Source organism: Cotesia typhae, unplaced genomic scaffold (assembly GCF_013202065.1).
Source record: "Cotesia typhae breed Kobodo isofemale line unplaced genomic scaffold, CoteBio_Ctyphae scaffold_13, whole genome shotgun sequence".
Classification (NCBI taxonomy): domain Eukaryota; kingdom Metazoa; phylum Arthropoda; class Insecta; order Hymenoptera; family Braconidae; genus Cotesia; species Cotesia typhae.
This window is the reverse complement of record NW_027423774.1, coordinates 1,719,022-1,733,453: the sequence shown is the minus strand read 5'-3', so window position 1 is coordinate 1,733,453 and position 14,432 is coordinate 1,719,022. Positions and strand designations below refer to the sequence as shown.

The following is a 14,432-nucleotide window of genomic DNA, read 5'->3' as shown; positions in this document are numbered from 1 at the left end:
CCACGTGCTCTTTACAAAGATCGATGCACATGGCACGCCTCCAAAAATATTAATTACAAAACTTCGAGCTTGTACACTAGATGTCAGCCATTTTGCATTTAGTTGTGATAGATTGTATTTTTGTTTATTTTCTGATTGCATGAAATAATTAAAGAATCTATTTAATTGAAAATGAATTCTAAAGAAAAAGAAAAATATATTGAAGAATTTGATTTTCCTCATTGTGACGAATCCGCAAAATATGAGAAAGTCGCTAAAATTGGTCAGGGTACTTTTGGGTAAATAAAAATAACCTTTTCAATAGAAAAATAATTTTTTTCCAAGTTAAAAATTAAAAAAAAATTTTTTTTTCAATCAAATTTCACCAATTTTAAATAGATCTATAAATTATGATTTTTTTTTTTAATTATCCAGGGAGGTGTTCAAAGCAAGGGACAAAAAGAATAGTAAAAAATTTGTTGCCATGAAAAAAGTCCTCATGGACAATGAAAAAGAAGGGGTAAATATAGTTATTTTGTTAATTTTTTTATTTGGTAATTTATTTATTTATTTATGATAAATACATATGAATTATTTCAGTTCCCCATCACTGCCTTACGGGAAATTAGAATACTCCAATTGCTCAAACATGAAAATGTGGTTAATTTAATTGAAATTTGTCGAACAAAAGCCACTCAATATAATCGCTATCGTTCTACATTTTACCTAGTTTTCGACTTTTGCGAACATGATCTGGCTGGTTTACTTTCCAATGTCAATGTAAAATTTAGTTTAGGCGAAATTAAAAAAGTAATGCAACAATTGTTGAATGGTCTATATTATATTCACAGTAATAAGGTAATTATTTTCATCTAGTTCATTTTATGGTTATGATTTTTCGTAAGTTTCATTTTAATAATTAACGGCTGCGATTATTTTGAATAGATCCTACACCGAGATATGAAAGCAGCAAATGTTCTCATAACCAAAAATGGTATTTTAAAACTAGCTGATTTTGGATTAGCAAGAGCATTTAGTGTAAGTAAACCTGGACAAGCAAATCGTTATACCAACCGTGTAGTAACATTGTGGTATCGGCCGCCAGAGTTACTGTTGGGAGACAGAAACTATGGGCCTCCCGTTGATTTGTGGGGTGCAGGCTGCATAATGGCTGAAATGTGGACGAGGTACATACTTACTTTTAATTGAAAAATTAATTTTAATTTACATTTAATTGTCAGTATAATTTTTATCGTTATTAAAAAATTTAATATTTCTGTAATTTATTTTTCAGATCTCCCATCATGCAAGGTAACACTGAACAACAACAATTAACATTGATATCGCAACTGTGCGGATCAATTACCACAGAAGTTTGGCCCGGAGTTGAAAGTCTAGATTTGTTTAACAAAATGGATCTACCCAAAGGACAAAAAAGAAAAGTAAACGAATCTAATCATAATAATAATATTTATTTATTTATTTATTTTTTAAAAAAAAGTCAAAATGTCCCTTAACTCATATATTAAAAATAAAAATTTTATTTCAGGTCAAAGAACGACTAAAGCCATATGTCAAAGATGCGTATGCATGTGATTTACTGGACAAGCTTTTAATACTTGACCCAAGTAAAAGATACGACTCTGACTCTGCGTTGAACCATGACTTTTTCTGGACCGACCCTATGCCTTCTGACTTGAGCAAAATGTTGGCTCAACACACACAGAGTATGTTCGAATTCTTGGCACCTCCACGAAGACCAGGACACATGCGACATCCTCATCATCCAGCACCTGCTGGTCCAACCAGACCTACTACCAGTGTAACCGACAGTGGTTATCAAGATCGTGTTTTCTAAAGTGTATTACATATATCATAATGTTATTTATAATGCAATATTTTAGTAACGAGTAAATTTAAGGTTTAAAAAAAATTAAATTATTGATCAATATATTTTAGCTTACATTCTTTTGATAGCAATACATATTTTGTATTAATAATTGTATGTTAACCATACATTCTAAATGACTGAAAATATATGTAGGAAAAAATAAGTTTTTTTATAAAAATTCCTATTAACTTTCTTATTTTTCTGCTGTGAGAAATTTTTAAGCAATGTGAAGATATTTAATTTTTTTTATTCAATGACAACTTACTATAGTTAATTTAAGTCGTAGGATTAATATAACTAATTAATAAAATAAAGAATAACTGGATTAAATTATTTTTTTTTTGTTTTAGTACAGAAAAAGTTTTTTCTATAAGAAGCTTGCACTTTGTTTAGCACCGTTTCATGTACATAACAAAATAACCAATTTTAATACTCATCGCTTTATATAAGTAAATTTACATATATATTGAGAGAGAGAGAGAGAGAGAGAGAGAGAATAATGATTTTATAAAATAATAAAACATTTTTATATATTTAAATTACAACGATTTATGTATCAATTATTTAACTATTTTTAATAAGAGTAAAAAAATTTGTTTTTAAATTACAAACAAGGTAAAAAAAATTATAAGTAATTAAAATTAGTATAACATAGTTTTACTAATTTATAAAATCATACATGTATCTATATATAATCCTTGAAATCACTAATTTTTAACAATAAGATTAATAAAAGTTATAAAAATTCGTATCACATATGACACTTAATCATCCGCATTGAGAAATTGATCAAGTGGATTCGGACCTAATCTCCGAGGCTTCAACGTTGAAGTATTTGTCGAACTTTCAACTGAAAAAAAAAAATTATAAATTTATTGTATTATACACGGATTATACTCAGTGTAATCTCCGATTTTACTCAGTAGTTTTTCAAAAATGACCAATTTAAAAAAAAAATCAATTATCACAATTTTAACAAATTTTCAAAAAATTTATTATTTAAAAAATAATTTTTTTAATTAATTAAAAAATAAATTTTAAGATTTTACTGAGTATAATCCAAAAATCATTTAGTATAATCTGGATTATATTTGCTATAATCTGAAATTTTTTTTCACTACAGATATCACTGAGTATAACATGGGATGATATTCAGTGTCATTTTGTTCTTTTCGTGTACATAAAAAGAATCTAAATCTATTTACCTGGATTTGGTTGTTGAGCATGCAAACAACTAAGCCACTCGGTCATACTGATCCTTCGATCATTATTTATGTCGCAATATCTCGGTAATTTTTTTCCGCATCTCCGCAAATGCCGATTGCTCGCAACCATAGTACGGAAGCTCTTCCATTCTTTTCTTTCAAGTACTTTATTTTTATTTTTATCAAGCATAACAAAGTGCCAAGTAGCTATCCTCTCTTCTTGAGACGCGGGCCACTTGTCTGTTGCCTCGACCGAGTCTGCGCTGGATGTTTTCATTTTTTTGTCCATCAGATCAATCAAGTCTCTGAGAAATTGTTTCTTTTTTTCATCTGGGCATCCTATTTTATTAATTTAAAATAATTAAATAATTTAATTAATTTAGTTAGTTAATTAAGTAATTAACTACCTTTCATTGGTCTATTTGGTGGAGGGGCTGGGTGACAATTAGGAGTTGGTTCTTTTGATGAAGTCCCTGGAATCGGTTTTCCTGTATCCTGGTCCACGCAGAAGCAATAACTTGAGTAGCATTGAACCTTCAGGTACCTTCCATCTGGAGTACACTCTGGTACGTAGAACGATTGGCTGCTGTGTTTGGAGTCTTCTAGAGCCGATTTTCTGTCCGTAATACAGTCAATAGCTGAAAAAAATTTTAATCTGAAAAATAAACTACTCAACTTTAATTTAAATAATTAATTATATATTTTTATACCATCACTTTCTTCTTTTGTCGTAGAGTCGTCATTAAATGTCGGCCGGGTATGAACTGGCGATCGATTTTCTTTCAAAACTGGTAATTAAAAATAAAAAAATACATATTTATCATTCACAAATAAATATTAAATAATAAATAAGATAAAAAGACAATAAAAAATATTAGTCACTGTACAGAAAAAAAAAAAATTAACTTGAATCAAGTAAATAATTTTGAAGAACTTTATCTTCTTGATTTAATTTAAATAGAAAAAATTTTAATCTAAGAAATTCTTTTTGATTCAAGTAAATTTTACTTGATTCAAAAATTTTTTTCTTGAATAAAGTTAATGTTTTTTTTCTGTGTGCAAAATTGAAATTTATAAAATTGTATTCATGCTATTAGAAGAAATCACTGACAAGATTTTGAATTGAGGTAAAAATAAATTAATATCCAATCACATATCCATGGTTATCAACATGCTTTCTTGGAGATAAACAATAATCCTAAATATAATTTGACCAATAAAATGCTTGAAGCCTAACATGAGCTACATGAAGAAATTAAAACTAAAAAAAATATTTCGTCTGATAAAATAATTAAGCGAAATAAATGCCAAGTACAGCAGAGATGGTGGGCAATAACTGTTCGGGGAACGAATTTCATGGCAAAAGGACTCACCTTGGTCCAAGGCCCGAGTCTTCAGGGCTTCAGAGACCTCACGCCGTCCTTCTGCGCCATTGAGTGACAAGAACAAAAGTACTAAATGATAATAAATCTATGTATACGTTAGTTAGCGAGTTACAATAAATGTCTAACTTGAGATTGAGGCATCACAAATCAAAGTTTACTTTGTTTTTTTTTTTTTTTTTTTTTTTGTCGGGTGAATTTACGTTTACCTTAAATGGTATTAAAAATTAAAATTACTTATAATTTTTATCATCATCGTTATTGTGATCTTCATTATCAGGAAGCTAAATAAACGTAGATGAAAGACAATATTAACAGATAACTGCAGACATGATAATATTAGCAAACATAATAACTTCCGGACGTGGGAAGGGATGATTTACGAATGGCATAACTAATCCGAGCAATCATACATAAACTTTTGTCAGCTACCACCACGGCTAACTTCTTTATCCTCAATTACCTTAATTTCTTCGCTATGTGACTGCGTGTGGGCACAAACTTCCGGTTGGATTTACAAGTGTGACCGGAGTTCAAACTGTCTGTCAACAACATCCTGTTTTTATTCGTTTCCCTGACTCATTATATCAATTGTTATTATTTTTTTAAACTTCATTGAAATATTTGCTCTTCAACTTCAATTACTTCTTCATTTTATTTTTATTAAGCTACTATTTACCCGTACTCGTGTAAAAAAAATTTAACCCTTCCGGCAAGTCTATACACAGAAAGAAAGAAAGCGTAAATTTTCTTAAATCAAGAAAATCTTATATTAAGGAAGATTAAAAATTTCTTGAACAAAGTTAAATTTTTTTAAGCTAAAAAAATTTCTTCTTGCTCCAAAATAACTTTTCGGTCTTCCTTAAAATTTTTTTGGTTCAAAAAAAAATTTTTTTTTTTTTTTGTGTATTCTTTTTCATTAAATAGTCATACAATTTTTTTTTTTCTTGATTTGTACTAAATTAATAAATAATAAATTTAATATTCAAAAGAAGAAATGATCATTAACTCAAAAGTCGGATGAATTGAAAATTTTTTACACGAGTATGTAAAAAAAAAATTATTCCGGATGGCAATACGCTAAATTATAAAATAAATTAACTATCTAATCCATGAAACTTAAAAAATATATTTAGTTATGAAGGATAAGATGAGCAGAACCAAGAGCCACCAGTATTATGTAAAAAAACACACTGTTAGAAAAATATTAAATAATATATATATATATATATATATATATATATATATATATATATATATATATATATATATATATATATATATATATATATCGCATCAGACTTACGTGTAAAGTCATTGGCTAGACAAGTACTCCACTCTTGTCTAGACAACTTGAGATCATGATTGAGATCGCAATTTTTAGCAAAAGTTCTCGCACATTTCTTCGGGCGTATTGCTTTCTTAGCAAGTTTTCTTAACTCTTTATACTCAGCGCGGTCTAGATATCCATCTTCGTCTTTATCCAAGCTCGTAAACTTCCAGGTAAGTATACGCTCGACATTTTTATCACCTGTGAATCAATTATCCAGTTATTTTCAGAGTTATTTATTTGGACTTTAAAGTGGCATTAATCTATAAATATACATGCATAAACAACTTAACTATTTTTTTTTCAATTACCCGTGTAAAAAAAATTCGTCTTAAAATTGTAATTTATTGAAGATTTTAAACGTGACACAAACCAAGATTATTTTAAGACGCAAAAAAAAATTCTGAGAGTAGATTTTTGAAATTTGATTCTCAAATTTTTTATGAAAATTAATTTTTAGACGATTTTACGACTTTCTAATCGCTAAATTTTTGAATGCGCTCTTTTTAAATTGAATTTGAAATTTTTGAAAATATTATCGGACAATTTTAAGACGAAAAATAAAAAAAAAAATTTTTTAAGACTTTTTAAAAATTTTTTTGAGACTATTTTAAGATTTTTTAAGTCCATAATTAAACAATTAACTATTTTTTCAATTATTTGTACTACCTTTTTTTTATTTACAATTATAAGTCATTAGTTAAATATATGTAATATTAATGAAAAATTAAGGCAAGAGAAATGAAGAAATTGATAAAAATAAAAATATAATACGCGGTAAGTATGTTGACTCGAACAAAAAACCTGTAATCAAATGCATTTCAAACCCGACAATAATCACTTTAATTACATCGCCGTGACAACCAGCAATTACTCCTCTTTAAGATTTTACTTTTTTTAAGCTTTTAATTTGCTTCTTTACTGCTTAGCGATGCCCAATACTCTTTTTTTAAGAACCTTTTCCAATTTTTTATTTATTTCAGTTTGCTTTCAATAACTAGTAACATGCAAACTTCTAAGAAAAGGCTACTCAGTGATAAAGGACCTGTTCCATGAAACACGTGAGCTGTCCTTGGCATATTTCGCAAGATTTAAAAAAGCACTTTTATCTTTACTTTAATTTGGAGACCATATAATATTATATGTAATGTATTGAAACAAGAAATTACTCGTAGAAAGAAAATCAAATTTTATCAATTAAAAAAATTTTTTTTATTCGAAATTAAGAAATAAATTAAAAATTTTTTGGCTTGTAATTTTTTATTTATTTTAAAAAGACCAAAAAATTATCAGAAGTCTGCTGGCTTTAGTTCTAAAAGAAAAAAAATCGAAATTTAACTGATTAATTTAAAAAATAATTTTGAAAATTTTTATTAATTTGTAACAAAAATGTATTTTTTAAGAAACTTCCAATAACAAATTTATTATCAAAAATTTTTAATTATGAATTTAAAAAAAAATTTTTCGATTAATTTAACAATTTCTTGGAAATTTTTTCTTCTTTTCATTAAAACTAGTCTTCAGATATCAATAATTATTTTTAAAAAATATTTATTTACCATTATTAGAATTATTAGTTCGCCGGTACTCAATTTTAAAATTTTCAATGAGATTGCTATTAAATTTAGCCTTTTCGGTACGATCACAATTATTTCTGTGCCGGTTGTTAAATTGTCTTTTTTGTTTCCGTTTAGGTGAACGTCTTCTCTCACTAGAACTAGGCATGTCATCCAGAAGCTTTTCTGGAGATCGACTGGAAGTATCTAAGTAGTCCAGCGTCGAGGAAGTTGAAGACAGCCTTTTTTCGGGGCATTTGGGTTTTTGATACTTCACCGAAGTGCCCAAAAGCGGCCGACCCTGAGGAGTAACGCACCAACAATATCCAGTTTCTTTGTGGCACTGAACTGGTGCATAAGTACCATCCGGACGACAAATTGGTCTGTCTGTTGGACGGGCTGTTACTCTGGCTGAAAAGCAGGCCGGTGTCTCTGAAATTTTTATTTTATATTAAAGAAAAACTCAATTTAATATTTGTGATACTTAATAGGTAAAATAAATGATGGAATTACCTGGACAAGGACCCTTGTGTTTGATGAGAATTGACTCGCCTTCACATTGTCTTGAAATAACTTGGCATTGAGAAGGATATGTTACCCCATCACTGCCGCAAACTGGTGTATCTGATTTACCAAATATTGAACATTCTGCAATTTTTTTTCGACATTCTTCCTAAAAATATGAATCAAAAAATTAGAACTTAATTTTTATAAAATGGGAAAATTATTAAAAGTTAATCATTAGAAAAATTTTTAAATACTAATCAAAAATCTAAATAAATTAGGGGGTATTTTGGTTTAAAACCATAAATTTAAGGTAATTTTTAAAGTGCCTTAAAAAAAGGGGATCAAAATTTTACGATCAATTTTTTTTTATGATATTTCTTAATATTTGAAGAATACAGAAAAAAAAAATTTTTAATTCAAAAATTTATCAGCTAAGAAATTGGGATCTCGTGCGTATCATCCAAATTCTAGATCAAAAATTAGTAAGATAAATAAAAAATAAATTTTCTCAGGTTTAGTTTAATTTTTCAAAGTTTTAAGCTTCAAAAATTAATAATAAAAAAATTGATTGCATAAACAAATCATGAATAACATTGTTTTTAATTTTTTACCAACGCATAATTATTCACCAATGTATAAAATATCAAAATACCATTTTAATATTTATAAAAACCATCATTTGAAATCAAGCATCAAGATAAATGAAACTTAATTAATAACAATAAATTATAAACACATCAATCATCCTGTTGAAAATTATTATTATCATAAAATCAATTTAAAAGATAATAAACTCATTAAATATGCATCGCTGTAGTAGTTACATTTATACAATAATTGACTGAATAAACAAATTTTTTTAATAAACGCTTCACATTAAAGATTGATAGGATAAAGAAATCAAAAGAGACTTAATAAAAAAATTAATGCATACATATTTATCGTGTTTAACTCACAAGTCTCACTGATTGATTACGGAACTCAAATGATTTTCAAATTCTGTTTACTTCTATTTCATTTTTATTTATCCTGTTTAATTTATTTAATTTGTATTTAACAAAAATTTTATCTCGATAAAATAATAAGAATCTAATGAAAAAATATCGATTGTCTTTAATGTAAAAATTCTAATGCAAGTTTAGTTAAATTGAAGAACTCAAATGTTAAGATTAAAATTTTCAAACAAAAGAATCCTTGACATTATTTAAAATATTTACTATTAGCAATAAATTATCTTTATATATAATTTTGTTGCAGAATAAAAAAAATTTGTCTTTCACAACTGTAAAACCTTTCTTGTACTATATATATATATATATATATATCTAAAACTGATACAATCAGAAATTATAGTTTATAAAAAAAATTCAGTAAAATTAAACGATTTGATTTCATCATTAAATTATAGATCACTTTTATAAAAATTATGAAGCTTATTTGTGTCCATACATTCATACTCAATCGAGTCAGGTATTAAACATGTATAAGTAAAAAAAAAAAAAAATATGAAACACAGTGTAGTAAACATATATCTATTAAAAAGTGACTAATGGTTATCGTGTACACAAGTATATAAATATTTTAAACTTTGATGTTTTTTTCATTGACTTAGATGAATAATATAATAGTAGTCTTGCTTTTTCTTGTCATATATATTTCTTAATATAAGATATAGCTTCTTAGTGGCGCCGAGTTAATCATTGCCATCGATCATTTTGCACTTGGCAAGTGATAATGACTATATACAAGTAAAGTAATCCTTTTTGGATTTTGTGGATCGATTTGTTATCACAGACGTCACTCTTCTTTATGATCGTTCTACTTACTTCCCTCTTTCCTCATATTAATTTTATTTTTATCATTATCATAGTTATAACACTCAATTTTTTATTTTAATTTTTAATTATTATTAATATTTTTTTCTAAGTCTATAATTTAATTTTTAAATTAAAAAACAACAAATTTTAACACCTGAAAATTTTTTACTATGACCAATAAAAAAAAAGATAATCTTTTTTTTTTTAATTTAATTTTGTAATATTTTTATTATTTTGCATTACTGAAAATGTGTAGCGATGCGCTGGCAAGTATTTCCGGCAATTTTTTTACGCATTTCAAAGAAATTAAATTATCATTTTATTAGTCACTCTCTCCACAAAGATAATAAAAAAAAAAAAAAAAAAAAAAATTGATGACAAGGTGTATCGATGTAGTGGTGAATAATTTGTGCAGATTGATTGGCTACAGTGTATAATTAAAATTATATTACACGCATGTTGATTGGTATGATATATGATCTATCATTTATCAACACATATATGTGCGTAATCTATAAATAATATTAACGCAAGGACATCCGGTTATTTTAGCTACACTGTTTAAGTACTACGTCAGATATTTTTGCCGCCCGTAGTAATTCCCTGGCGCCTGCAAGAATCGATCTGTTAATCGATATAGATAATTAAAACACTTATATAGTGACCGCTTTATGTCATTTCCTTGTTATGTAGTGTTAGAACCACATCATAATTATAATTTACAACATAATAACTGATGTTACAGTGATAATTTCATGATAATTTATATCAAATCATTATACGCCTAGATTTGTCATTTTATTTTGATCAGATTAATATCTTGAGATTTATCTAAGCTTTGAGTTTTGATTCGATATAAAAAAAAAATTACTGATCATTGATCAAACGTAATCACAACTTGTTTTCGTATTTAGACGATTATAAATATTTTAGATTATCTAGTTTGAATCTACAACTCCCGTATCGCAGAAAATATGGAAACACTCGAAAATTATTTGATATTTTGTTTTCAAATGTTTATAGTGTAGAAAAGAAAGGAAAGGAATTTTAAGTTTTAATAATTGTAAGCTGCACGCGATCGTAATTGACATAATAGCAAATGATTCCGGTTAAATTATGTCATAATAATAGTCTTTAATTGAAAAATAATAAATTTGTGACATTTATTTATTTATTTATTTATATTTGCAGATATTAATTTTTTTTTAAGCAATATACCTGTTTAATTTAATATAAATTGTGAAATTATATGTTTGAAAATCATTGGTGACAATTTTATGCTCAGAATTTAATTGGATTTTTATTTATGGAAATTTTTTTATGTGAAATAAAATTTAATCCATAAAAATAAAATTAACACACGTTTGATCATTTTTTAATCAAAAAAAAACTTTGAAAAAAAATTTTAATTTGTAGATATTGTAAAAAATTATGGATATAAATTTTTAAAGGAAAAAATTTTAACATAAAAATATATATAGAATTTATTTTTTTTAAATTAACTAAACATTCATACGAAGAGTTCAATTACTGCCAATAAAATATTTTCCGTAAAAAAAAAATTATTATCGAAAATTAAAAACAAGGATTTGATTGATGTAATATAAATATTCAATTACAGACTCAAAAAATAAATATTTATTAATTAATTACAAAAAGTGTCAATTAAATAATTTCATCCTTAATAAATTATTAATCAATACTGTTCTGAATAATTAATAAATAATTAATGAGAAGTTGTTTTGCCTGTATTTTATCAAATTTATTGGCACAAACGATAAAACTAAAAATAAACTGACAAATATAAATTTCATTAATTTGATCTTCAATAATAAATTATTCTTAAGAAATAAGAATGTGTACAATTAAATAGTATTAAATAAAACATCACATGCCCTTATTCCTTCAATATAAATGAACTCAACTTACACTCATCTCAATTACAGCATTAGATGACTATCGTTTAAATTCGAACAGAGATATCTCATCTTTGTAATTGATTGATTGTAATAAGGAAAATAATCTTTCAATAAGGCTTAATAAACAACAGATAGAAAGTTCTCAAGTTAAATGAATGAAAAAATAAATAATAGTGGTCGTTAGAATGTAATAAACTCATTGTTTTACTTGTTATATACGGTTTATATCAAGTCTGCGGTGTTAGACCTCTGAATATATATGTATACATGAGTTTTAACGCATTTTTAGTATTTTCGTGAATGAATATAAAAAAAGGGCTGATTTATGGTACGGTAACTAAGTCAAATGGTCAAGAGCATACGATAAAAGTTATCAACTCGTAAAAAATAAGTGAAGTAATACATTCTCATAACAAAAATAAATCCAAGATCTTCAAATCGAGTAAAAAATATCTTTACTTTTTTTGTCAATGAATTGATAATTTTTTTTTTTTAATTATGTTAAGTTGTCGCATTAAATTTTATATCTGTTTACAACGTGGTATTAAGTAAGAATTATAAAAACGGAAATAAACAAAAATTTTATTTAATTAACGGATAATAAATTTTAGTTTTTTTTATCAAATACATTGAATTGGATGTTTATGAGTTTTTTTTTACGAATTATTGATATGTTTAATCAATTATTATTGAATTTATGTAACTTAAAAATAAACGTAATTTCTTCAAAATTTTCTATTTTTCTTAATTAAAAAAAAAAAAAATTATTTTTAATTAATAAAAAACGATAATATATGAAAAGTTTTAATTATTAAATTACTGATATAATTTTTTACGTCTAAAGAAGAAATGATTAAAAAATTACATTTTTATAAAAATTGATTTCAAATTTCGAGCTAGAAAATTTTCACTAAATAAACAAATTAAATTGCACCTTTATTGCAACATTTTTAACAACAACTGAATATTTAATTAACATTGCATAAATTAATGAAATAATTGTCATACAATGATAACGATAAAGCGTGTATAAATTTATTAATCTTGTAAGCACGAGATACAAACATAAATCTTGTAAATTTGTAAACTATCAAATGTTAACTTTCCATGCATATAAACTGTGCAAATATACACAAAGGCAGGGTAAATATTTGAATGGAAGCATTAATAAATAATATTGCTTTCGTCATAAAGGCAAAGACTTTTACAAATTTACTTAGTATCGTGTTTTTCTGCTTTGCATACATCTCTTATACTTCGGTAAATAGATTATTATTGTATATAATGCAAATTGTTTTAATAGTTAGTCAATTTTTAACTATAAAAGTATATAAATTTATAGTTGCTTCAATTTTTTAATATATGAAAAAAAAAATTCAATAGTTTTTAAAAAAATTCATGTTCAAGTTTAATTTTTTAAATATTTTATTCATTATTATATTATAAAAAAAAAAAAAGTATCAATAAGGAATAAACTGTTAGATAATTTTATTTTTCCTATTTTTTTTTATAAAACTAAAACTTTTCTATTTGATAATTTATCGGCTACTCATCATTTTATTATGAACATTGTAAATAAGTCTTATCTCCACAGAAAAAACAAATTTCTTGCGCCAAGAAAATTTTAAGGAAAATAAAAATTATTTTGGAGCAAGCAGAAATTTTCGTGGCTCAAGAAAATTTATTTAAGAAATTTTCAATCTTCCTTAATATTTTTTTAAGCCAAGAAAATTTTTACTCCAGTCAAGAATTATTTTTTTCAGAGTAATATATTCATTTATTAGTCATAAATAATGAAGAGTATAAAATATGAAATACCAAAATTTGAACCCACATGTAAGAATTTATTTTATTTTAAACTAAGATTTAAAAAAAAAAAATCAATAATTAAACTGAAGATATTTTAGTGCTTTTAGTAATAATTTAAAACGAACTAAAAAATTAATAGAGAAAAAAAATGATAAAAAAATTAATGTAAATGTTTTGAAACACTTTTTCCTAATAAAAGATAATTCATCAATGATAAAAACTAATTGTCGGATGTCCCTTACTTTCCCCAAAAAATTAAAAACTTTCTACTTTTTAAAAGTTTCTGATATTAAAAATTATAAATAAACAAGATTAGTTTCTTTGCTGCAAAAAAAATATAATTAACAAAAAAAAAAAAAAAAATGAAATAAAATTAATTACCTTAGCAATCGCAACGGTTGTATTTCCTACTACTTGACAATCTTTGAAAGCCAGCGATAAAACCACAAAAAATAAAATCATTTTTAGAATAAACGAGTTCCAAGTTTCCATTGTTTTTTTTATAACTTAATAAATTATAAAAATGTTTTATTCAAATAAATATTAACCACTTTATTTCAATGCAACATTTATTTAAGTAAAAAATACAATAAATAAAACCTTATCACAGTCATATTCACTTAATTGCATGCAACTCTTGGGCACATACGATCGCTTCGCAAATTTCACCGATATTACACGTTGTTTCGAAGTAAAATTCGTTTAAAATACTCATAATTACAGGGGAGAAAAACTCCCTCTACAATACTTTCATTGCATTTTTTAAATTTTATTATTTCTTCTTCACACTTAATTCACAGTTTGCGAATAAAAAAATTTTTTTTTCAATTTCTTAGCGTAAAATAGAGTTGAAAAAAATTAAATTAAATTAAATTTATGACCTATTGCCGAAATATTAAATATCGAATTAATATAAACTCCAATCGTGGCAAATGCTGGTAAGCAACTGGCACTTGCTACTCCGTATTGGAGCCTGGTGTCTGAGAGCTCTGCTCTGCTCAGTTGGTCTTGACAGGGTTTACTGTCTAACAGAGTGT

At 25.7% G+C, this 14,432-nt stretch overlaps 2 protein-coding genes across 3 annotated transcripts; one reads left to right on the top strand and one right to left on the bottom strand.

Annotated features, from left to right (window-relative positions):
- The first annotated feature begins 76 nt into the window (after nt 1–76).
- Nucleotides 77–2,029, top strand: Cdk9 (Cyclin-dependent kinase 9). The gene is made up of 6 exons (XM_074254546.1): nt 77–278; nt 415–499; nt 580–837; nt 925–1,166; nt 1,274–1,421; nt 1,529–2,029. Exons 1-6 carry the CDS (start codon nt 172–174, stop codon nt 1,835–1,837), a joined length of 1,149 nt encoding a protein of 382 aa, XP_074110647.1. The 5' UTR covers nt 77–171; the 3' UTR covers nt 1,838–2,029.
- Nucleotides 2,030–2,226: 197 nt separating this feature from the next.
- Magu (SPARC related modular calcium binding-like protein magu) lies at nt 2,227–14,389 on the bottom strand. 2 transcript variants are annotated; one of them, XM_074254544.1, is made up of 9 exons: nt 13,777–14,389; nt 7,857–8,016; nt 7,347–7,775; nt 5,764–5,988; nt 4,449–4,499; nt 3,786–3,863; nt 3,483–3,713; nt 3,076–3,414; nt 2,227–2,720 (listed from the first exon to the last, which is right to left on the bottom strand). In XM_074254544.1, the coding sequence occupies exons 1-9, from the start codon at nt 13,885–13,887 to the stop codon at nt 2,635–2,637; spliced, it is 1,710 nt and encodes a 569-aa protein (XP_074110645.1). In that variant the 5' UTR covers nt 13,888–14,389; the 3' UTR covers nt 2,227–2,634. The 2 variants fall into 2 exon arrangements, with proteins under 2 accessions (XP_074110645.1, XP_074110646.1); XM_074254545.1 differs by lacking the exon at nt 4,449–4,499.
- Nucleotides 14,390–14,432: the final 43 nt, after the last annotated feature.